The 26,861-nt window shown below is 41.5% G+C and overlaps 1 protein-coding gene across 1 annotated transcript in view; it reads right to left on the reverse strand.

Moving 5' to 3' along the window:
- The window catches only part of ldlrad3 (low density lipoprotein receptor class A domain containing 3), a 78,213-nt gene that overhangs the window by 18,337 nt on the left and 33,015 nt on the right, over positions 1-26,861 (reverse strand). The window contains exons 4-5 of the mRNA XM_029434652.1: positions 22,229-22,354; positions 20,386-20,517 (exon numbers count right to left, since the gene is read on the reverse strand). Of these exons, the coding sequence (XP_029290512.1) occupies positions 20,386-20,517; positions 22,229-22,354 (258 nt within the window). The remainder of the gene's footprint in view (positions 1-20,385; positions 20,518-22,228; positions 22,355-26,861) is intronic.

Below are 26,861 nucleotides of genomic sequence, written 5' to 3' on the forward strand. Positions count from 1 at the left end.
GCAGAGTCCTCCACCAGAGAGACGACGAAATGCATTCGCCAAAACGGAGAGAGCGAAGGTAAGCCGTGCTACTTGTTTAATTTATTTATTGTTAAAAGCATAAAGCCATAATCGGTCTAGGCCTACTGTATGTAACGAGTTTACACCAGGCCCTAGCCAATATCTGTGTTATGGTTTGTAGTATTAATAACTTTAGCTAATTACACTTCATTAGCTAAATTAAGTATAGATTCAATGTTTATAACAGGATTCCCCATTTAATTCTGTAGTTTGAGTAAAAGCTTGAGTCTATTTAACTTTTAACTATCACCCTGTTATTACAGAGGTATTGAAACATTGGTGAATGAAGCCACTGACAGAACTGAGGATACCTGTATGATCAGCGACCATCTATTGGACAACTACACTGGGGAGGAAGCTGTGTGTACACCAGTAAGTATACAGACTGTACGTCATCTGTACATTACAGTTGTAGTACCAGTAGACCTGCACATGACGTGTTAAAAATACAATCACCACATGCATGTACATAATTCATATATTTGTTTAATTTGATATCATTGCTCTCAATCAATTCAACCACATGTTTTATTATGAATGTTATTAGATATTTTCTTTATGCAGACATGTATAAACATGCAATATAATTTCAAGCTGGTTTGAAAGATTTATTAGTAAAGTTGTGTTTTGTACATTTCAGACATGTCAGAAAGATCTCCCTCCACGGACACACCACAAGTCCATGCAGGCGCGACCACGTGTCAGGTCAGCTGGACTGCAAGTTCCAAACCAAGTTGTTTTTTACAAAGGTCAGCATCATAATACCTACCTACCTACCTACCTACCTACCTACCTACCTACCTACCTACCTACACACACACACACACACACACACACACACACACACACACACACACACACACACACACACACACACACACACACACACACACACACTCACTCACATTCAGTGGTGGGACGTCAGGGCCAGCAAGGCCTTCCTCTGCTGGCATCATCAGAATATAAATTTAATTTTTATATATTTTTTCCACAAATATGTATTCAATTATTCCCCATAGTCTATTCTCTTCATTTCATAGCTTTCCTTTTGGTTGCGCTGCTTCCAGCCTCAGATCGAGATTTGGAGGGCTGGCCTTTATGTTAGAGCTTTTATCCAATCATATTTCAGCCATCATGTGTTGCCAGGGTCCACGAAATCTGCCCTTAGGCCTTCAGAATCAACAGTGCGGGCGCCTGTCGCTTAAAGTGACTGGAGACAAAACTGTGGCGTTAACCAATCAGATTTCGAGTTGGGGACACCGGGGCCAGCTAGCAGGCGTACGTCTTTTGATTGGATACGCAGAGCTAGCAAACTTTGAACAAGCTAATTTGTGTAGATTTCTACAAGCTGTTCTTTTTCAACCCACAATGGCTGAAGGAGGAGAAGAGATCGATTTGGTCGTAGATATAATTACAACGCCATTTTCAAGACAAACTTTTCAAGAAAAGATAGACATCGTGAGAAGAGAACAGCCTTGGCCGGGTTTGTCCGCCACTTTCAAATCACTAACTACGAGCGGTACCCCCGGCTCACAGCCTGCGAGAGGCACTGCACATTGTACTGCTGGGAATGCCTGCTGTTTACAACTAAATACTTCGTAAATATTAATATAACTCTGTTGTTAGGGTGATGCAACGCCCGGTTATACTGTGCAGTATATCACTGAAGGCCTAGGTGTGAAATGCACGGCCCGCCACTGCATACATACATACATACATACATACATACATACATACATACATATTATATATAATGCTTGATTACAAACATCTTTTTTGCAGAGTATGTTACTGAACTCTTGACCGAGACTCTATGCTTTGTGCCAAGACAATATTGATGAGGAACCTTTCTCCACTCCAAACAAGAGGGATGCTGTTGTGCTGTATAGAAGCAGATTCAATCACTGAACTGACATTGTGTTTTGTTATTGACTCTAATAAAGTGCTGATACTTGAACGACGTGTAGTTGTCAGATGGAAACGTAGCACAGATCTTTTGAATTGTACATGATGGCAGTCTGTGGTTCTTACCAAGTATTCCCCAACAAAATCTCACCAGCGGTATGCCACATAGTGATACATTCTGTAACATACAAGATAATACATGTCAATGGTAATCACTTCAACCTTATTTGCTTATTTATCTATTTATTCAGTGACAGAGTGACCATTCGACTTTCCATAAATACATCAAAGTTTCTGAGCTCTACACATTTGTGCACACAAGTAACTTACTTATTACGTGGCTGATCACCTGCTTGTTGTCTGTCCCTATTCGAATACCTTTGGTAGGCTGTCTGCAACACCCAAACATCCAGACACTTTGACTTGAATCCTGGGTGATCTCTTATGCAGGTTATGTTTGCACCATGTCCCTCATATTCATTGAGTTCCTCCATGACATCCTTTTCTTGGCAGCAGCTCTTCAATTGCTTCCATAATTGTACAGTGTTCACATGTACACCTAAATGTACAAAAGAAGAATGGTTAGGACATGTACACAATATGCAATATCCAGAAAAAGGCCAATATTAACGTCATCTTAATTTCATACTATTTATATGCCTGTGTTTCACGACAGGCTCGTAAGCAGCTCATAAGCCTGTTATGGTCGTACGGAGGTCGGATCTATCTAGTAGCAACTTGTTACCCGTTTCACGTAAGTCTCGTAAAGTTACGACATCGTAACTTCCATGAACATCTGGTAAGTGTTCCGGCTACTATAGGCAGCCGTGAGACGGTGAGTATACAGACTATACTTTATAAACCAGCGCTGTCCTCCGGTCTGTTTGTTAGCTAATAGCTAATGCTTTATATACAGCCTCGTAATATATGACGTTTGACATCAGACACAACGATAGAACCTCAACCGTAGAAACTTCGAGAAAGTATCAAGTTATCAAGCTTTACAGACGTCGATGTGTCCAAGTAGAGAAATAATTGAATATTTAGCGATCGAGCAATTTGCGGACAACTAGTCGGGTTCATAACAATTCAAGGAAACCAAGCTATCGACTCGATATAGGATAGCTAGTGATTTCTTTATGATCGAGGATAATGTTACGTTTTATTATGATGTATTTACTATATATTGAGAAGTTCTATGAACTATAGTCAAATGTATATACCTGTCTGTGTTCTGTTGCCGCACAGGATCTCCGCCAAATCCAGGATCACCGTCACCATCATCCGCATGTTCGCTCCCGTCTGTGTCTCTATCTTGAATACTGTGTCTCGAACTGGTATGGTTCCACCACGTTCAACTCGCCCATATGATCTGATTCCACGACACAGGCATCCTCTTCAATAAAGTTCTCCTCTTCTTCAAAGTGCAACGAGTCTATTGACGACTCACTGTCACTCGATTCTGTCGAAATATCCGAGCCAGACTCCGACATCGCCACGTCTGCCGCTTCTGTGCGTGCTGTCTGTGTATACTGGTGGACTGTATTCTACTTGTGACGTCAGAACACAGCGTCGGGTGTTTCCGGTAGCAAGCAATGTAAACATCGGTGGTCGACATACCAAATCATGATTTATTAAATACTGCGATCATTGTGTCCATACATAGCATTTACTATCCTCAGTAGAAATTCATGTTTATCATTTCGTAGGCCCTTTAATGCTGCAGCACTCACGGGTTTAACTGTCACACACAAACCTGCACTCACAAACACACGCAATAACATGCATGAGCACACAAGCAATACATTCCTTTTGGTAACATTATCTACTGAGAAGTGGTGGCAACAGGAGACTTTCAGTGAGTAAAATTCCAATTGAAAGTATTTGATTTAGTTCTCAAAGCAGAGATCGTAGTCACACATGCAGGATTAATTAAGGTGCATGGAGACCTGTGTCATAATTACAATGCAGAGAAATGCAACAGTTGTAAAATTACTTTTGGTATTTCTAACTAGATTTGTTTTCACTTAAAAGTTCACCATACATCAAACCTGCCATGAGTAAATTGTGACTGAAATCGACTTCCGCTGTCATATATTGCTGCATTATCCGGCCTGCTGAGAGTACTTAAGGTCGAAAAATAAGCCACAAATTGGAAATAAAAAACATACACACAAACATCTGTATACACGCCTGGTTAGTATGTTTGTTTCGGTGTGCATCAATAATTATGCAAATGGAAATATTCAATGCTGTTCAAGGCTAAAGGCAAGCATGGGCAGCCTGCTCAAGGCTTATCTTTTAAAGGTACAGTGAACAGCGGCGCCCCCGCACGACAGGCCCACTTTATCCTGGCAGGCCACGCTACGATAAGTCTGAGCTCAGAGAGGAGAGGGGCGCAGTGAAGTCAGGCCAGGATATGGCTTCAGATCAAGTGGGATAAATTCTGCAAAGCCACACACACAGACACGGCAAAAAAGTTTTATGCAAAGAAAAAAGGAAAAAGCCATGCAGACACACACATGCACACACACACAGAATATCAGTGCCCACGTACAATTCCAGTCACCACATGGCTTCAGTTCTTCTCTTGGCTAAGAAGCAGAGCAAAACCCCCTGATGCCCTTTCCACCATCTAATCCCCTCTCCTTGAACAATCGGCCTGGTCAGGCTGGTGGAAGCGCGAGGAGCCCCTGCGTCTTTTATCAAAGTCGAACAACAGAACAACACAGCCCTTTGCTGACTGTCTATGGTACTACTTATATCTCTGTGTTCAGCTAGAGTGGAATCAATGGCCTCTGTCTGAGTGATAAGAAGTGATGGTCAATTGTGCAGCTTGTACATATTTTTCTCAGTGTGACAGTTTGGGTTGGGGAAGCATGGGAAGATTGGAGATCAGTGCCTATGGGGTGGCTGGTAACTGGAGGTCAAAGATAAGGCTGGTCGCAGAGCATTCTCTGAGATAAGTGTTTGAAGTTGTATCCTTTTATGTATGAGAAAGCAAGGTGTGGCCAGTCAGCGAAGAACGCTGGCCGTGCATGCTGTGCGGTCTGAATGAACAATGGAGGAGCTGTAATGACTGAAAAAGAAAAGTCCCAGCAGGAATCTTGGTTTGCCTCACCAGAAGCTATGCTAAGTGTGTAACCATCTCTGTATGGTCATTTGCATACTCCCCAGATAATATTGCATGCCAATCTTTCTCTTGTCTCTCATCTTCTTTTTCTCTCCCTGCACTTTCATTTTCATCTTCCTGCACATCGCGTGAAGCCCACAACTGGAAATAGCTGACTGACGTCTTCTTCAAGACCAAAAAGACATTTGAGAGCAGCATTCGATAAATTTGGCTCTTCTTCCTCTGGCTATTTACAACACCAAAGCTTCATTAATCAGAAGAAAATAAAACTCCTCTTGTTGCTGAAGGGAAAGACTTTAACACGACAAAGTCAATTAGGATCGATGCTTCTAAATTCAATTATGCATGTACTATACTGTATATGTGCCCTGTAGCTTGGCAGACTTGAAGCAGTGGGGCTCAGTGTGTGTTTAACCTTAACAAGTCGGAAAGGGACATTATTATTATTCCTATACCTTGCTGTACAGTTTACTTGCTCAATATCGTGTGTTCATTCCTTCCTTCCCACTCTCGTTCCAACACATTAGTGTTTTGTCCATCTTTATGGACGGCATTCTTTCCTTCGTTTGATCACTAAAAGCTCAATTAATGTTTATTTTGCTTTCTACCTCCCAGATGCATCTGTTTCTCTCGTATATATATATATATATATATATATATATAAATAAATTGAGTTTCTCTATGTCTGTTGATCCTTCCTGCCTTTTTCTCAGCAGGAGCTCATTTTAATGGGTTAGACAGCAACATTAATGGGTTCCTCCAAATCAGCCGCAGTGCTGTATGTGTTAATATACACTTACGCTGCATGATTTTCAATGTAATTGATTCTCATCCATGTGTCATATATGTGTTCGTTTCAAATCTGTTAATGCTTTTGAAAATATGCACATTTATTTCTCATCCATCAGCACCAGGTTTAGGCGTGTGTGCACATATTCTGTAACTCAAAAACATCCTCTTTAGCCCACGCAACCACAGATGAGACAGACCACACAACAAGCTGTGGCCCATCGGATTAATAATGCAGCTTCCAGCTATGCATCATCAGTAACCTGAGACAATCATGATATGTATGTATGATACTGTGTTACTTAGGGAGGGTGGTCATGTAATATACTGTGGAGAGTACCTGAGCAAGGTACTTAACCCCGAGCTGCTCCAGGGGGACTGTCCCTGTAGTTAGTTGCTCTGGATAAGAGCGTCTGCTAAATGACCTGTAATATAATAATTCTGTCCCAAATCCATACTAAACTATGCAGTGTATAAAAACTTGTCTTCATAATAATGTGTTATTACAGTTTGTGTACTATTAACTTAAGGTAGTTCTGTTTTTTACAAACACATTTTGTTTAATTAGATGTGTGCTAACAGGCATCCATCAGTTTGATTCTTTGGAAAGCTTTGGCCAATTAACAAAGTTTATTTTTCTCCAAAAATGTAACACTTAATTTTTGCCATAAATGAAACCCCTGGAGCTGTCTCACCAACATCATTACAAACATTTCCAGCAGTAATAAGCTCCTCCTTTTCATTTGTGCATATGCACTGTATTGTGGGATAAAACTCTAAGAAATGTTATGTATGAAACTCAGTCACAACAGGCCATAAGTGACCAAATGTGACTGTACTGCTCATTAAACACCAATATTTTTTTACAACATCCTTCGAGGGCCGTACTAATTATTGAACTCTTAACCTCTGCAAAAAATGTTTAAGACGCAGCCCATTCATTTCATCCTTCTTTTATGCTGTGCTAAAAAGCAACTTTTTATCCATGTATCTTTCTGTTTTATCAGAAATCAGAAATCCTTTATTAGTCCCACAACGGGAGACATTTATCTTGTCACAGCAACAGAACATATGAAGTAAAAAGGCAGTACACAATAATTAAATAGAATAAAAAATAATATAAGTACCAAGTGGTTGATAGAAAATAAAGTGAATATTGCACGTGGCAGTGATAATTGCACAGCAGTGGTGGAACAGTCTGTTCTTGGTGTGGTGGTCTACCTCTCTATCTGTCCATGTTTGTATGTTACGCTCTGCAGAGAGCTGCTTGTTGGGCCAAACTTCAGCCGAAGAGCGTTAACTTTATCCAAACGCACTCGTCCTTTCAGCTCGTGCAGTTCGGCATGTCTCGTGCAGTAATGACGCTCGAGATTATTTTTCATCACCGCAAACGGGTCCACACAAACTAGACACACTGGCCTTTTACTTCCACAAAGAAATAATCGTTTGTCTATTTCTCCTGGAAAGTGCGACATTCCGCATCCAGCTTTCTCTGTTTTACATTCGCCAAGCTGCGTTTGCTGATGTCAATGACAGTCTCGTTTAATATTGTTTTTTTAAGTTTTTTGACATGACGTGACCACGTGATGACACGTTCCGCTCGTGTTGTGTTCAGGCACCCTGACCTTGGCCAGGAAAAACAGTCAGTCGGCCGTTTAAAATATTGGCATCTAGTTTTTTTTGCTAGTGGATTTTTTTTGCGTGCGTTTTATGAATTACCTCGAGGGCCGGATCAAATGGTCTTTGCGGGCCGTATATATGTATACGGAGGTTGTCCCCACCCCTGGTCTAGATGCTTATACTGATCAACCAGCAGAAAGAAACCTGTATAAACGAATGGGGATGACATGAGTTTAAAAACACTACCACTTTCTAAAAGGTGAAAAACAAACATGCATGCAGCTTTTAGAAGTCATATAATTCAATAATAAAGAGAGAAAATTAAATTTCATAAAAGAAAAAGAAAAGTAACAACTCAAAGAAAAGAACAGCCTGAGTTTTAAAGATATTGCTGTGAATACAAACACAGCTAAAAGGTTTCCCAGTAGACTGGCAGAGCTGGAGGATGATGCTTTGAGAAACTAGGCTAGCAACTATAAAACCCCACTCAAAAGCCATCCCTCAGGAATACACACAGTTGGTCTACACAACCACATCTATTGTGCATGGTCTGCATGGAAATCGCCTATCGCTCAGTGCATACAAAGCAAAGGCACATAAAGAGGTGTTTTACAATTAAAGGAGTAAATGAACGCACATTATAGCCCGTGTGAGGTGCTTTTACAGGCAATAAGAGTTAAACATTTGCAACATGGCAGATAACCCTGATGAAATAAAAATCTCTATAGCACTTTGGGGCTACACTGTGTGTGGGTTTCTGTGTTATTTAAATATTTAAATATAATTTTCCAAATGCAATAATCCCCCAGTTTCAGAAAAAGAAAGAAAGAAAAGAAAGAAAGTCGTCTGCCTTCAACTTTCATCGGAGATTCTTGTTGGAACCCACAGTACACCCAGCTATTTGTCATAATGGGCAGAATTGTCACTCTCTGTTGCTATCCCCAGAAGGTAGCCACTTGTGTATACACTGTATCAAACGGATTTGAAATGCACTATTACAGTCTGTTAATCAATGAACTGACCGTCTGGCGCAACAATTGCTCAAATGCACATTCCAATTTCCAATAATTTCAACCAGAGCAAGTAACACTTGAAGTGCCATCCACGTGTCACACACATACTCCATCACATACACAGACACATACATCCTTATCTTACCACATTATTTTAAAGTTATTACAGAAAAAGCCAAAAAGTGGCCACGATATCATTTCAAAGTGCAATTATGTTTATGTCCTTTGAGTTGAAAGGAGCCAGCTGAGGTGGTTCAGGGCATCTAGTAAGGATGTCCACCTGGGCGCCTCCCTAGGGAGGTGTTCCAAGCATGTCCAGCTGGGAGGAGACTCCGGGGAAGACCCAGGACTCGGTGGAGAGATTATATCTCCTCACTGCCCTGGGAACGCCTCAGGATCCCCCAGTCGGAGCTGGAGGATGTGGCCCGGAGAAGGGAAGATTGGGGTTCCTTACTGGAGCTGCTGCCCCTGCGACCCGACCCCGGATAAGCGGTAGACGATGGATGGATGGATGGATGGATGGATGGATGGAATTATGTTTAGGCGGACAAAAGCATTGGTATATTTTTTATTAATAAAGTGATACTTAGTAAACTTCCAGCTCACCTCTCTACCCTGCTCTGTCATAGCTGTGGTAGTTACCGACTACGCTCCTCCAAGTGGTTGCTTTTTAAAGCAGCCCGGGTTTTGACAGATCTGGGGAAAATGTCCTTTTCCTACTACACACCTTTGGGTATGGAATTATCTATACAAAGTTTTAAAAATTCATACCCACTGATGAATGTAAGGGCATCATAAGGAACGTGGCAATAGAGGCATGTGGTTGTTTTTCTTGAGAGGCCACTGTGTCAGCTGTTTATACTGAATTTTGTTGAATATTGAATTTTAATGTCTTATGATTTTATATGGCTGCTCCTTGGTCAGGTCTCTCTTTTTGGGGGGATTTTTGGTCCCAACAGGACTTCCTGTTATTTTACCAGGAAGTCCAAAGGTCAAGGAAATCAAAAGGTATAAATTAAAAAAATTTAAAGTAATGTGCATACGAATAAATCTTTAAAAAATAAAGAAAAAGAAGAAAGAAAAAGCTATAAAACATGAAAAACTTTTTTTCAACTTAAATACTAATTTGCACATCAGCCGATGACCGTAAATACCTTTAATCGATTGGGTATCAAACCGCAAACTCAGCCAATAAAACCACGAGTGATTCAGTGTGTGTCGTTTAAGAAGTCATCCATTAATCGTCATTCAGACGTCATGCAACATATTTTATCAGCCCTCTTTTTATAAGCAGTACCCAGGATACAGTGCTTCACACAAGGCAGGGAAATTGATATTAACGCTACATGCATTGCTACATGCTTCAAGAGCTGAGCTTATCTAAAACTCAGAAAAGCTTGTGATGTATTTTTCAGATAAGAAACTCAAGCAGTAAGAAATGCATTTTGTTCACAAAGTATTTGTTTCCTCTTTCCATCTCTGCCCCAACCATATAAGGTAATATACAGTATCTCCTATGCGCATGCAAGAGATTTGTACACACATTTGTCCTGCAGGCATACTTGTCCTTATTTTCTGCGCGTTCTTTCCACCAAACAAAGCTGCTTAAGAGAAGGAGCAAAGGTGAAACCCGCCACACAAATCTCTTTCTATTGTTCACTGTATCTTGCTGTCTCTCGCTCCTTTTCTCTCCCTATCCCCTTGCTCTCCCAATTTCCAGCAGGATTTGAACATGCCTGTAGCATGCAGGTGTCCATATGACAGTATCAAACAATGAGAACAACATAAAGAGGAAGAATGGGAGGCAGAGACCGAGAGAGAGAGAGAGAGAGAGAGAGAGAGAGAGAGAGAGAGAGAGAGAGAGAGAGAGAGAGAGAGAGAGAGAGAGAAAAAAAGGATGAGCAGGATGGGATGGTGGAAATAAAAAAAAACACTAGTGCAGGAGCAGAGTGGCATTATCATCTCAAGCATAAGGTAAGCCTTGCCCATCTGAACAAAGCAACTGCAGACTGCCAGAAGAAGCAAGAGAACAGAGGCAGGAGGAGAAATCCCATGATGAGAGGAGACAAGAGCGCGGGGGCATGAGGGGGTGAAATGGTAAAGAGAAGTGATGAGAACAGGGTGGAGATGGGAGCCAAATGCCAAAACTGAGGAAAAGTAGAAGGGAGTTTAATTGTACACGAGTCAGAGAGACAGAGGAGAGAGAGCAACAAGAAAGTAAGAAAAAAAAAAAAAAGACAAGGCGACAATTGAGAAAGACGGTGCGGATTCGAGTAATGATCATGAATGAGAGCACTGTTGCATGCGGGGACGAAGCTCGGCCTCTTCTTCAATCTCTGAGCTTTAAGTATGACTTCCTTCAAAATCTCATACCCTGTAGTTTTTCATTCACAATCCTGTTTTCCACTTTGTTTGCTGTTTTCCATCCTTACTTTCCCTCTTCTTTTATCTGCCCTGCTTTGTTTCAATCCCACCTCACCACTCTGGTTCAAATTCAATCCACTCATCCTGATCGTTCACATTGTTGTTTCCTGTTCCCCATGCGGCGCTCCGCTGTTTTGCTCTTTCCTTTGCTTCCTGTACCTGTCTCGCAGGTTTTCTGCCTGCTTATTCCCATCTCTGCAGATACCTTATTCCCTGCTTACCTTCTAATCTTTTCATCTCTTTAGTGGTTTCTCTCTCTCTACCAGCACACATGACCCCTTCCCCAGCTAACGTTTCCATCTCTCTGTTTCGCTCCACGTCTTTGTCCTCCCCCTTGATTCCCTGTCTTTCTACACAATGAATCCTGAGGGTTTTATCTTTTTTTCCCTCAATGGCTTTGCCTCTCTCCCTAATCCTCATCTCCATCAGCTTCCCTCTCGCTTTCTATCACTCTCTCCCTTGTGCTTTCCTTGCTTCTTCCGTTCCATCGTCTTCACACACACATTTTGCTCTTTTTTCATCCCATATTCTTCCCCCTCACCCCCCTCGCCGTCCTCTCACATTTCTACCTCTCTGACATGCAATCCCTCTTTCCACTCTCCAGGGCACTCTTCTTTTTCCTCCGTTCTACTTAAGCCTTCCTTCTTTTTGCATTTCCCTGATGGATACATTCACACCAAACACATATATGGACACAGGCTCACACCTTTAAACACACACACACACACACACACACACACACACACACACACACACACACACACACACACACACACACACACACACACACACACACACACACACACACACACACACACTATTGCATCCTCAACTGTATCACCTCCCAAACACACGTCTGCATTCTATCAAACTATATATAATTGGCGTTGCTCCTTGTCTGTGGAGCAGCACCTTCAGCTCAACCATATCATGGGTGAATGCACAGTATTGGCAGAAAAAGCATTTGCAGAAAATAACCCGGCCCATTACAGTGAGAGCTGACTGACACCTCGTGCATCACTCAAGAGTGTCCATCTGTTTACTCCTAATAGCTGCACACCAGTTTGGTCCAGTAGATGTGGAGATAATGCAGCCTCTACTGTCAGGTAATCATGGAGAAGTCATGCATGAAAACATAAAGCAGTATTTAGCAATGAGACTAGAAAATGTGTTTAGTGATCCAAACCCCTTGTAATGTGACAGCCAATCAGTGTGAGCCTTAAAGAGTGGCATTTCCTGATACGATGCAATGGAGCACCTGATGCCAGTGTTGATCAGCTACATTTTATATTTATATTTCAGCTCTGTTACTTGCTTTAATACACCAGTCTTTCTGCAAAAGTGTGTCGCAGACTACGGTTATAATGCTATTAAGTGACTCGGCTACTTATGGATGGCTGAATTAGACATGCCTGAAGAAAAGATAATACAGTCAAAAGAATTATGGGGTGGAAATTAAATTGAGCTCTGGGCATCATCTCTGCCTGTATCTAAATTTCTTTAACATTCATCAAAGCTATCCAAGAGAATGAAATCATATTCAGTGCACCTCTTTGCTCTGGTTTCATTATTTTTTTCCATTTTTAACTTTGTGCAATTTAAAAATGCAAAAACAGCATTTTCCCTTCTCTTGGGCCAACAGAGATAAAGAAGAAGAAGAAGAAGAAGAACTGTCTCTTGTGCAAACTAATGGAAACATTTCTAAGACAAACCAAAAACAAGAAGTGATTACATTTTCCTTTTAAGTTCTTTTCACGGCACGCTGAACCTATTAACGACTTCATTAATACTCTCTAAACTTTTGCAAAGACGTAGTCAAAGTACTTCACAGCTATTGAGGACTTCAGCGGGGTGACTAATGAGCAGTCAATATCTAGTAGTAGTGCAGCCTCAACACCTCTTGGTCTTTATTTAATGTGATATTGTTTAAGAAAGATAATGGCCTTGTGAGCCTCATTGGAGTTTGCACAATGCAGACTAGGCAGGTGCAATTTTCTAAAATAGCCAGTGTACTGTGAAAAGAGTGGAGGTAGGGTAAATGACTGAAATCATTAAGATGCAGAGATGGAAAGAAAAGACTCAGAGAAAGGGAGCCTCATTCAAGCCCAACACACTTTACATGGTGACCTCATCCTTTCTGCTGTCAGCCAACTAGTGAGTGTGTACTGAGGGGCCACGGAGGGGCGCGTCTCTCAAGCCAAGTGTCGATGGAGCAGGGAAATGTTGCAGTTGAGGCCAGGCTTAACACACTCTAATGCAAATGTGATGATCGTAGTAGCACAAATCAGGGATCTAATGAGCTTGTTTTTGTCCTTTCTGAGGTTTTACATTTTACAGTGCTACTTAAGTAATCTAATGGTTCAAAATGCAGATCATTCATCAAGCTTCAATGTTTTTGGCTGCTGCATGGCCATCATGGACCAGGCCAGCTCAAATAGAGATTGACACTTGTGCTGTATTATTACTTAATGGCCAACCTGAACTGTCCTTGGACTCATCCATCCAAAAGTCTAATACAGTGGAAGTGTAAGGATGGCAACAAGAAGTGATGGAAAACAATCACTCGTACCCACGCACCCGAATACATGCACACTCACAAACAAACAAAAAAGCCCCCTCACTCAAAGTACAACTCTACACAAAAGCAACAGTAGAGCTATTGTTCGGAGAGAAATTCCTCCACAAGTCTGTGGGTGCAGGTCGTCGCTTGACCACCATCACCATGGTGACTGAGGGAGGATAGGTTTAGGAGAGAACAGTTGTTCATTTACAGGAGCCTGAACAGCAACGGCTGGCTGGTCCTGATTCAAGGACAGGGATGATTCATGCAGACTCTGGTCTCGGGAGTGAACCCCCCCCCCCCCCCCACCCCCACCTTTGTGTGGCCAACGCTAATAGCAACGGGGTCCTTAAACAACAGGAGCTCTGAAAAGACTGACACTTAGCCTCGGTGAGAGGGAGGGAGGGAGGGAGGGAAGGGAGGGATGACAACAAATAAGAGAAGAAACAGAAAGCACACATCAGTATAGATGCTAGATGATACAGTCAGACTTCCCAATTTACAATTCACACTCACTGTACTGGAAAACAATTTCAACCACACTTTAAATAGAAAGCTGCACACCCTGAGTGTGACGTTGCCAGCAGCAGCTACAGTCACAGCATCTTGCCAACTGCTTGGCCTTTCTCTCCTGCAGACCAACAGCCGAGAGCCCCTAAACGCTGCTTTTTGAACATGCTTTAGGGCTAACAAAAGCCTCAGACTGTCCCAGAGTTCAAATCCATGGGCGGCGACATGTGCAACCTCCCCTATTTGTGCCTGTCAAGTGTGCGTTGGCTCTGATAAACTGGCACTATTACATTCCACTCCCACACCTCAGTCTACTGCCATTATATTCTCCTACGCCATTTCACGCTCCCTCCCACACCTTTCTCTCTCTGCCAGTGCTACTGACGAAGGGCACGAACAGACCAACATCTCAGCGTCACACACACATGTGTGTTCCACAAAAGTTGCACATGGATTAACTTGTCATTTAAATCTAGAAGTCTGACAGCAACCATTAGGGGAGGAGGTAGCTGTGCGGGAAGCTATTAGCAAGCTAAAAAGATGCCAAAAGTGAATACATACTGAGGGACTTTTAATCACTCTGACATTCTTTATTCTTTCTATATCAGACTGACACTGTATATTATTGTCCAGTTTATGGGCGAGGCTAATGGAGAGGCAGGAGTTAGTGCTGGGTGTCAGCATACAGTCACTAGTATATATAGCCCCGTCTGAATTACGGGTGTTTATTGGCCCTGTAAATGGCAGAACTGTGAAGACTAGTTGTTGAATACATAGTGCTTATGCAAAACAGCAGATGCAGTGCTAGTGGATCTATCGAGTAGTTCTTACACAGCCTTAGGAGGATATAACAAATAGAAAGCTGCAGATTACTCTCTGTGTGTGTGGGGGGGGGGGGGGGGGGGTGCATCCCTAGAGTTTAAAATGAGGGATTTAACTTCCCGGAGAGCAGTGCTCCATTCACAAATCAGAAGGTTAAAACTCTTTATTGTACTGTCTTTGGGTAAAAAGAGGGTTTGTAATATAAACTAATTATAAATAATTTTAAATAAAGTTTAATTACACACAGTCATGTTCCCCCCCAAAACATCTTGCCGACACTTCATTTTGCAGATCTTGGATCGTTTTTAGTGCATGGCCTAATTCTTATCAAACCATTGACAAGTGAGATGTTGGCTGCCAATATTCTGACAATATACTCATGTAGCAGAATAATGTTAATTATCAGCTTGCTGCCCAACATCACACTCTGACAGACAGTTCTCTGAGGACATGTAGGCCAATGACTACTGTGATGAGGTCACTGGGAGAAGAAAGAAACCTTAATGCAATAAAATGTGTTGTGGCAGTTATACTTCCTGGTCCATGCAGGATAGTGTGCATGAGCATACTTTAGTTTTCTGAGGGACTGACTGTCTCCACAGGAGTCTGGACATTGCGAGAGTGATACAGTGATACAGACATACTTTAAGTATATATTTTTTATAATGCATTGTAATTTAAATCCCATGTAAATAGATTTCCATTTCAGCAAACATAAGATTTATCCTGAATATCAACATTTCTGAACCCTTGTAGTCTGCAGAATTCATGTTGTCCCCTTTAGTTTTAGAGCCACAGGCGCGGCAGTCTTCACAGGTTTAATGTAATTGCTTTTATTTCTCCAATTATTGCTGATATTAAAGTAAATAGTCTAGAGGAGAAGCAGCACTGAAGGCCTAAATCTTCCTCATGTGACGTTAAAGAACTACAGCACATCATATAACGTAGTGCAGGATGGGAGAGCTTTATTGTCACAGCTTTACATCGTTTTTATGTACAGGACCATAACAACATTTGGATATATGCGTGTGTTGTCCGCTGAAAGAAACGTTGCACGTTGAAACATATGCACACACACAACCAAAATAAAAAGCATTTGATGCTTGTGACTACACAACGCATACCTTATCTTACAAAACACACACAGCCATTGGGAGCTTTAGATGCCCTCAAACCAGCCTCTGGCCCTCTGCTCCTACCTTTTCATCACTTACACTTCCCCTCTGCTACTTTTTCTCTCTCAGAACAACTTCAGTTAAGACAAAAAAGGCCAAGATGAAGCTTCTTTGAGATGGAGGAGATGAGAGAATTAATCACACTCTCCCACAGCCACCACACCATCTGATAGTCTTTTGTCTACTTGTGTTAATTAATGCGTAATGAGAGACGCTGATGTGTGCATTTTAAATCAATTGCTTTCCTTAAACGACTCTAAGGGGATTCTCAGCCACTTTTAAAAAAGCGTCAACTTCTGAGCTCATCACTTCTGAGTCTTTAAACTTGTCAGTGCCGTGACCTTCTGGAAGTTTTTTCTGAAGGTTGCAGAGTGATTCTTTAAATATGCAGAACAATCACTGTCAGATGCACTGTGACTCTTTTTGTGTGACTCTGTGTGTGTGTTTCTTGGATATGCAGAGTGGCTCTCTTGTTCTCAGCGAGGGCCCCCCCCCAGCATCTGGCCAAGTCCTGCGAGCCCCGTGGCGGTGTTTCAACAACAATTCATTGCAGGGGCAAACATGCGCTCCATCCCTGCACTCTCTATCGCCTGCTATGAGCACACTGGGGAGAGCAATGAGAAGCTCAGCTTTGCAAAACTAGCGTTCATGTCATTTCTGTTTCCAGAGTTACACTGCTTGGCCCAGGGGCTCGACTTGAGATGGATGCTTCTCTCATCTTCTCTGGCTTATCGCAACCCCTCGCTCAGTTCTATCAAAATTTTCGTCTTTACCAAATCACCTGTCTCTCTGTGCTTGCCTCCATCTTCCTGCCGATTGCTATTCATTGCTCCTCGCGACTCCTTTTCTGCTTCACTATATTATGTTTATGTGGTGTGCTTTCCATTTCTTTATCTCTGTTATCCGTTACAGGCTCCCCCATCCCACTCCTTCTATCTTACTGTGCGATGATTGCACCAATGCATTTATGGAAGATTGTGTACTGTTACATTGCTCTGTTTGCCACTTTGCCACCTCGCTGCTATTTCAAAAATCAATTACCCATCAAATCAAACGATAAACAGTAAAAGCCGCTCTGCGCTGCTGTTTGTGTCTAACTGTGCCAAATTGTTTGAAATCACTCTAATGGGGAATAAAAACACTGGAGGCATAAAACAGCTTAGAGGATGGTGCTGCTTCTGTAGATCTAATTATCTGACACCCTTAAGGCAGGAGAACCAAACGCTACTCTATACAGTCCGCTGACAGGCTGGGTGTTGATCTCTCACTAGTCTATTCAAATCAAGGAACCAAATGTGGAGACACTGAAGCAAGTAATTATGGGTAAGGAGGTAGAGGAGTTGAACAGAGGAGGTGGAGGGGAGGAAAGTGAGGAAGGAGATGCTGTGCTCAGGTGGCTTAGAGCGGATATTGTATGCCTTATCTGTCACCTGCAGGTCTGTGCTTATTATAGAGAGAAGCAAAGTCAGAGCAGAATGTAATGTGAGTATACAGTGTGTGTGTGTGTGAGTGTGTGTGTGTGTTGTGTGTGTGTGTGTGTGTGTGTGTGTGTGTGTGTGTGTGTGTGTGTGTGTGTGTGTGTTCACACAGGAAAGAAATACAGAGAGTAAAACAGTAGCGATGCCTTCACTCCCTCCAAAGCGCAAAGGAAGATGATAAAAAAGAGAGAAAGCATAAAAAAAGAACTGAGCTGCTCTTCCTTGATGTGTTCTGAAGGTCACAACAAGCTGGAGCTCACAACTTCTCAGCACTTGTACTTTATGCAGTGCTACACAAGTTTTCAGCAGCAAAAATAAGCAGGAAATATAACAACACTGTGGCTCTGGTACATTTCTGTGGAAGCTGAATTGAAAGCATGCACACTACTCTGCCAGATAGTTGAACAAATCTGGCATTTTTATGATAAGAAAAAAGATTAGACACCTGAAGCCATTTTAGAGATGGAGGCAGTCTGATCCTCTCAGTCAACCGTAGCAGAACACTTTCTTTTTGTAGGGAATGGAGTATAATCATTCAACTCAGGACTTGCAATATTAGCTATCATAAAGCACCCCTTGGATACTTGTATAAGTTGTAATACGATTGAGAATATTTTCTGCAATTATAATCTTATTACTAAATGTTATATCTTACCTTGATTTTTAATTGCATAAAATAAACAACAACATTTTCAAATGAGGTTTTCTGCAAACAGTGAGCTGTTCATACAGTATCTGTTGAGAAGACTGCACCAGACTTGGTATTGTTCACTTGTCAACAAGGAAATGGAGTGCAGTGGACACAGAAATCAATCAATATTTCTGCATCACTATACAGTTATATTCAGCAGTTCTGTGGCTCTGCATTGAGTCTGAGAAGGATGTGCTTGAGATGATGGATGGACTCTGATCAGACTTTTTTCCATCTCTCTTGCAGTCACACAGAGGTAAAAACATAAAAATCATTTTACTAAATCAGCTTCACCAATTAGGCAATTATTCCTTTTTTTTCTTTTTAATAGATTGATTAATGTTAGCTTATCAAATTTATATTTGTGAGGTAATACATGAGGTCTCTAAATTACCTCGAGCTGAAAAATGATCTCCTGCTACAATTATCCGATCTGTAGTTTGTCAATAGTGTCAGAACGCAGACATTTTACACTGCAGAAAAGAAATTAACATTTTTTATTTAATTTTTGACAATAAATGGTTTTGAAAAGTTTCAACATGATTTATTGTGTTCATACTCTGGAGTCTAATGTGTGACTGCGACAGAGCCCTGTTTATCAGACATATTTTGCCTCTTGCGTTTCGATCAAGTTTCTGCTGACTTTGCATATCAGTATTGTTAATAACCTGGTAATAACTTTACTGTTTTGTAGGCTACAGATACTGACTGTTCTTCTGACAGAGTTAATCAATATGACAACAGCACCTAGACAGAAGGATGGGAATACATAGGATTTTTTTGAACGTCGGGGTTGGACTGCTGGCAGAAGTCATGTCGGATTGCCAGTGAAAGCACATCTGAAGTGTTGACAGAAGCCGACTGGTGTGCCATTGTGGCAGCAGCTGCCTGTGAGAAGTGAGGCTGCCAGTGCAATGAGAATGGCATGTCAGATGTAAGTGGTACCTGCCAGTGAATAAGACACTCTATACCATAAGACATCAGACTCGCTGTCAGGGATGATACTACCGCTATTTGGATTACAGTGCAAAGTCAGCACAATGTCATCAATATCAATAGATTTCACAACATTACACTAATGATGTCATGGGGTGTTTTTGTGTGTGAGAATTATTAACAGAAGTGCATGGGTTCTTAGGCATAACGTTGAAACTGTCAGTGGCTTTGCTGTATCTTTATGAACAGGCAGCATAAAACACTCCCTATGTGATGTGTTTAGAAATATCAGATGATGTGACATATTGAGTGATATAATATTTACTCCTTTCCTCTATAATCATTGTATCAAGTTACTGTATCTACAAGCTTCCACCTGTTCTGAAAGCTGCTGCAAAGTTCCCTGCCAATATTTCCAACAATTATGGACTGATTAAACAAAAACAAAACTCCAGTTTGTCACAACAGATGACATGAAAGTGGTTACCGTCTTTAAATTGTTCATGTGTGTGTGTGTGTGTTGTTGTTGTTGTTGTGGATGAATGAGGTGACCACAGTGAGTGAATATAGAGATGACTATTTGAAGAGTTTCTCTTTTAACCGTGAGAGAAAATGTATCTAACTCATCCAGCATAATTGGTGTCCCTGCAGCTATTTCTGACACACTGCATCACGGGCATTAAGGCTTCTAGTGTGCCGTGTACGCTGTTTATCCCACTATCTCCAAAACTCTTCATCAAAGATTATCATCTTCATGAACATTTCTGGTACTGTGAAATACAGTACATGTGACAGGGACTGCTAATAGCTATCTCCACATCAGGTGATTGGAAGTCCGACGTTACCTTTTTAAAGACATTTCATTCTGCAAGTTATTAAATATTACATCTGATAAGCTTAAGCAAACCATATGTTTCATGCAGTAAACCTGTTACTCGTGCATATCTTTAACACTATTTCCACATGTTTATGATATCTTCCTTCCAAAAGTGTAGTTTGTATTAAGAGATAATGAACATAGATATCAATGCACATATGGTGCCTCTATCTGGAATTGAGATTAAGCAGAAAACTTCTAATTCACATGTAAATCTTCACATTCTGTGCACAACTCACTAATTAAGTGTGAGTTAAAGGCTAATCAGAGGGATCTGTTAAATCATCCTCAGCCTGCCCCTGTGTCTGATTCTCAGTGCCTGAATAGATGCTCCATTTCCTCTCTCTTTTCTGCACACACGACCAACTCAGACTTTTGATTGAATGATTTACCTGCTGTAGTTAGACAGCGCTCCTCATCGCTGTTGTCCTGACAGTTGTCCTGGCCGTTACACAGGAAGCTGCGGTCTATACAGTGGCCATTTCGACACTTAAAGCGAACCTCCGAGCACACCAATGGGTTGCCTGTTGAGTCAGGGCAGAGGGTTCAAGGGTCAAGTGTTAGTTCAAACAAAGTTACAGTGAAAAGTTTCAAGTCACCTGAGAAACACGAGCAATTGTGACTCTGGCAAACAAACTTCAGAGCATAAACAAATTATTTAAAAAACAATTAAATTAATATTGTGCAGTGATGCAATTTGTTAGATGTTGTTTGTTTACCATTTACAACACTTTGATTTGCATACACTTAAGAGACAATCATGGATATCACATTTTAATGAGGACTTTCAAAGAAGAAGTAAATCATAAAAAATGGTGTGAGTTGCAGAAGTAAAGCTTCTGACCCGGGGAGAAAACATTAACAGATCCTGCCTTGCGCTATCATTTCCTTTGAGCACATTAGCACATGTTCTGGTTTTGTCTTCACATGTTCTGATTTTGCTTCTGCAAAATGAGGGAGAATTATCTTGTGTGAAGATCTGGACAATCACACAGTGGTGACGCAGTATGTGCTGAGCGTGTGGAGCAAAGCTCCATTTGAATGGCCAGATTGGATTAGTGAGCACGCTGCCCTGCAGGCGAGGAACACTACCTCTGACAATGGTGAGTGATGCACGTTCCCCACGGGGAAAGCAGGGATTGGGTCGTGAAGGGACAAACTACATGCCTGATAATGCAGACTACACCTGGATCCTGGGGGCTTCCTTTGTCCTTCATTTCAAAAAAGGCCAAGCGAGACCGAAGTGCAGAGTCAGGAGTTACAAGCGATGCAAACAAATAAAGATGACAAAAGCCTTTTGGGAAACGTAATAGAATTTGATACATTCGCCATTCAAACGCTGTCACTACTATTATTATCTGCTCTAAATGCAGGATTTGATAGTGAGTGCAGGGGACAGCAGAAATTGCATTCTTTATAGAACGACATTCTCCTTCATTTTCCTCTGAAAGGATGGACATAAAGAATACCTGCTTCAAGCTTTAGAAAGTACGAGCAATGCTGTTCTGGCATTATAAAACGTAAAGCAGAGCAAAAGTAGCAAGGTTGAAAAACTACATTCTAGTGACAGTCTCTGACCACACCTGCCACCATAAACAAATCTATAAGAGGCAACAGTTACATGATCATGTGCGTGCTGTGCATCTGGAAAACACAACGATCGATGCTTTTGAACAGTCTAACCTCCAAAGATGAAGGCTGGGGTGTGAGTTGAGATGGTAAGCAAGGTCTTTTTTTCATCGTGGAACACAATGAAACATTTAGATCGGAGAAGGAGGGAAGAAGAGAGGAAAATAGAGAGTGTGACAGATGTAGAGGTGTTGCGATTGTTATCTTAATTGGATATCTTTATTTGTCAAACTACCTTTGCTGCTCCTAAATTGAGAGTTGTTTGGTCGTAATGCATTGATGGAGCATATTAAAGAGCTACTCCAGCTGTTTATTGCCCTTCCATATTGTTGAGGGACTCAACAGTGGCAGCTTTTAACAAAGAACTGGTCAAGATTGAAACAATAGAAGCCGTGATAATCTTTCTCTTGTACATTTACAGTATCCAAGCTCAAACTGTGAATACCCTGATTACAACACTATGACATCATCAGATATATTTTGTTGTTATTGAAAAAGCTCTTTAAGCGCCACAGAAAACACTACAGTCGTAGTAGTAGTAGTACATGTGAGTGCATATTCAGTACTAATTGCTATGATTGGAATTGGTTGCCGTGTGAGACTTACTGCAGTTCTCCTCGTCACTCCCGTCAGGACAGTCACTGAAGCCGTTGCAGCGGAAGCGTCCGATGATGCAGTGGACACCATTAGCACAGGCAAAGAATGTAGGGGCGCACTTTGACTTGACCTTAGCTATGGACAGATGGAGGGTGGGGGAAAGTGGTGGAAAGAAAAACAATGAATTAGTCCATGTGATGATGATGCAGCAAAAAACCTCGGTTGTGATGCACACAGAAAGCCACTAACGTTTATGATAATAACATAACAGACACAACTGTATGTTCCAAAACAGCAAACCATTCAACCGTAATATAAGGTTCAAACAGTCGAACAGCTGCTTTGTTATAGAGACCAATTAATTACTCAGCTCTTTTTTTTGTTCTGCAACCCTTATCTTCCTGTTCTCTGAAGTATGACAAGTAAAGGGTAAGATCCAGAGCACAAAGTACTGATAGGAGAAGAAAACAAGTTAATGAAAAAGACAAAGAGAGCAAATCGTGTGGGAGAGCGCCTGTATGGATTCTGCCATTGATCAGCCTAAGAAGACCACGGCTCTTATCTCCCAGGACAGGCCTGACTGAGACTGAGTGACGAGCCTGCAGAACATCAATGCCTGGCATCCTCCGTTTAACACTAGCCCCTAGTTTTACCTCAAACACATTGATCTTCCCTGGCAGGAGAAAAACAAGACTGCAGGTAGATGCAGACAAAGACATCAAAGAAAAAATAAAGGACCTCGTTTTAGCTTAATCACTGTGAAGTTAAAATGTTAAAGCCTGATGGCAAAAAAAAAAAAAGACATTCAACAGATATTGCACTACAGACATCCATATTTACAGTTTTTTAATAATGAGCCATCACTTTGTGAAGTACAGTATCTTCTCTCAGATCGATGTTTCTCCACTCTGGCCTAAGTTTAACTACTGATGGATTATTTCCCTCCAGTAATTTGCATAATACCAATGCTTACACTTGTACATGTGGCTTTGTGTGAAAGTTACTCCTGTTGTAATCAGACTTATTGGAGACTACCAATTACAGCTAAGACTTTATTATGATACTAGTTAAATAAGAGTAGAAGTTAATGCCAGTGAGGGAACAACATTATACACATCACAGAACAAAAGGATGGAACAACCCACACACTCATACACGCAGGGTGAGTGGGCATACAAGACATCCCAAAGCAAGCCACCAAACAGTCTTTCTGTTTTTCTCTCTCTACTAAATACAAAGGGTGGAATTGGCCTGCTCATAGGTTGGCATTGTGCCGTCTCAAATGCCAGGGGCGCACATTTTTCCCTCTACAATATATTGTGGTAGGCTGATTTATGAGCTCTTTCAAGCTGCGGCGATTATGTGTAGCGAGGGGGGAGGGCAAGGCATAACAACCACGAGGGTTTGGAGCGCCCGTCTCCAGGATGAAATGTAATCCGCTGAACGCAGGAGGAAGCTGGGATACAGCCCGATCTGTGTCTATAGTCTGGGAAGCCTTTGTTTACCTGGACAGCAGAGGCACAAACCACCCAAAGCTCATTGTGCAAGGTATATCACATTCATTAGAGTCCGGGGAGAAAAGCAGACATAGCTTCGAGCTGTAGCAACACATAAAAGAAAAGAGACAAACGCATGCGGTGGATGGGTACATTGACATTCATCTGGCCACAACTAAAGGCAATATCATGTAATAACTATACTCTACATTTCTATTTATTTCAGATACCTATGATTCTGCTTCTATTACTACATAATAGAAAATACAACTTCTTCTGTGCACGGACATATAGCCTTCTGACGTCTTCTTTTTCATTTGCTTGGCAGGCTTGGCTGGAAGGACAGCTCTGTTATTGCTCTGAGATTCCTTATTCACTCCCTCCCTCATCCGAATCCTCATTACCAGGATTCATCTGACCCAGCGTTTGTGTTCCAAATTAGTTAAAAAGTCACATGAAGGGCAAGCTCATGAGGGGAGAGTCGTGGGTGGGAGAAGCAGCGCTGGTTGGAGGGATATAGCTAATGTGCTTAGCTGTATTCTGTGGATGTGTGGCCCTTTATAGCCTGAACTGAGCAGTTTTCAGAGATAGAAGAGGAAAAATGAATTAGAATGAGCAAGTTGAGAGTGGAAGAAATGGTAAAAACATAAACTTATTATGTTTCCTGTGAAGGTGTCCTGTTTTATTCCAAGTCTGGGCATTCAAATGTAGGCAACGCTGATTAATTTCAACATTTACTCGACACTGCCTTATCTCATCCCTTCAGTCATCATTCTGTTTCTAGGTTTGTCAACTTTTCTCTCTCTTCTCTGAGCCTTTGTAGAAGTTGTTTACGAAAAGCAGGCAGGGTGTTGGGTGGCTTCCAAACTTAGTTCCACTGTTCAGCTGAGCAGCACAAATGAAAACGAATGAGGTTAGCAGTCAAGCTCGATTCTTTGAGGTAAGACTATCACAGAAAAAAATGGTTGGATCACACCGCAACGCACAGTTGGAGGGACATAGAAACAAAGGCACAAACAGACACACACTTACCGTAAATATGCCCTCTCTCTGTTTTACTGTCTCCTGAACAATGACAAGCACACACACTCCACTACGGTATCTGTTTTGACATCTGCCTACATTTTTTTTTAATTTAGAATATTGTACTGTACTTACTCCAAACAAACTTTATTATTTTCATCGAATAAGAATAACAAAACAACAAATGATTCTTTCTAAAGGAAAAACAAAATTCAAATCCAGGCCAGGGAGTGTAGCATCGTGGCATATTTTGGGTTTAAGAGAAATTCATTTAATAACCAAAAATGAGTTGAAACCAAATACTATTGTTTGTCTTCTCTTCCACGTCTTTATATTCCCTGTGGCTTTTGCATTCATGTCAGGCTGAATCTGACAGCATAACTCCAATTGCAGATAGTGTGCTTGGCTCTTCCCCAAATATGCACCTCTCTGCCCTTCTCCACAGCTCTCCCCCCTACCTCTCCTCAATTCCCCAAAGAACAGAATAACTTGTTCGGCACAGGTAGGCTTGGTCGTGATGGGCATGCATGATTGACAGAGTGGGGAGAAAGACTTGAGAAAGAGACTAACAAGAAAGAAAACAGCGCAGGTCGAGTGAGTGGAAGTGGATAGAGGCCACGCAAGAGTGGAGACATCTGAGGACTTCAAAGGTTTCTCTGACCTTGTTGAGCATTTCTTAGGGGAGGAAATCAATAGGTAATGGAGCCAGGCTGTAAGCAAGAAGGGCAAGGGTAGTTTCAGTCTAGAGGGCTTGGGGATCAAAGTAATCATTTCGTACATTTCACTGTCTAAGCCAGGGGTGTCAAACATGCAGCCCGGGGGCCAAAACCGGCCCGCCAGAGGGTCCAATCCGGCCCGAGGGATGACTTTGCAAAGTGTAGAAATGAGTTGCTTTGATCATAAAGTAAAAGCCTTTATAGATACACTGTGCTCAGTGAGTTGTAATGCACATGTATAAATGATAAACTAATAATATTGTTGAAATTGCACCTTTTTTTCTTAAGAAATTTCAGGTTGTTCATAATGTTTTGTAAAAAGATTACATTTGAAAATTTTAGAATGTACTTGTACTTTTTTTACACTAAAACGAAGGGGGAAATTTGGAGTTGTGGTTATGTATAGGTTATTATGCTCTGATTTTACTGGTCCAGCCCACTTGAGATCAAATTGTGCTGAATGTGGCCCCTGAACTAAAATGAGTTTGACACCCCTGGTCTAAGCCCTGCACGCTAGTTGTACAATACAATCACCTTTCGGTGTGCAGGAAGAGGCATTGCAACATTATAGAGCTGCCTTCATCTCAAGGGCCCAGCTTTTACGGGCCACTGGCGTTCTGCAAAGCCATCAAACTTCATGCTAGATGAGGAAGCAAGTGCGGCTCGTATACCATACAGCGGGCGCATGTGCAGAATATCAGTAATATTTCAACAACTCCCGATAAAAGGGGAGGGAAGCAAGGCCATATAGTGAGAAAGCAGTGAGTGATCTGCCAGATAATAGCCCTGCTGCAATATTCATCACATAGAGCAACATGCTGCTGAAATCCCCTTGTTTGAACTGGTAGCTCCCAACATTGTATTGTAAAATGACAAGGCCGCATTTCTCATTCTTTAGAAGATTTCGAAACAATCATTTTGATTAATTTGTGACTATCGATTGGACGAGAATATGATTCAATCTAAAAGAGAGGAAAAAAGACAGCAGGAGACAGAATCAGAGATAGAAACTGTATGTAAGACCGTAGTCAATATTTCAAACCCTGTTCCTTGCTATTAATTACAGCAGCTCATTGATCAGTCAGCCATTCTGCTATAAGTGCTCCATATTCTCCTCATTTTCTTCTCTTCTCTTTTCTTTTTGCTCTCTTGAGTGTGTTGTTTCTGAGCTGGGCTAAAACAACACACGCAAACCAAGATATGTTCCAGTTTAAGTTCCCCAAACTCCTCCAATCCCACCTGATTTTTTCTTCCACCGTGTCCTCCCAAATGTACACACCCACACAGAGACACAAATACAAACACACTGTCAGAGCAAAGAACACCTATGCTATGCACAATGAAGCGGAGTGTGACCACAAGACAGCAAACAACACATCTGTCAAGTGTATATATGGCTCTTTGTGT

The sequence above is a fragment of the Cottoperca gobio genome, chromosome 6, assembly GCF_900634415.1.
Source record: "Cottoperca gobio chromosome 6, fCotGob3.1, whole genome shotgun sequence".
Classification (NCBI taxonomy): Eukaryota; Metazoa; Chordata; class Actinopteri; order Perciformes; family Bovichtidae; genus Cottoperca; species Cottoperca gobio.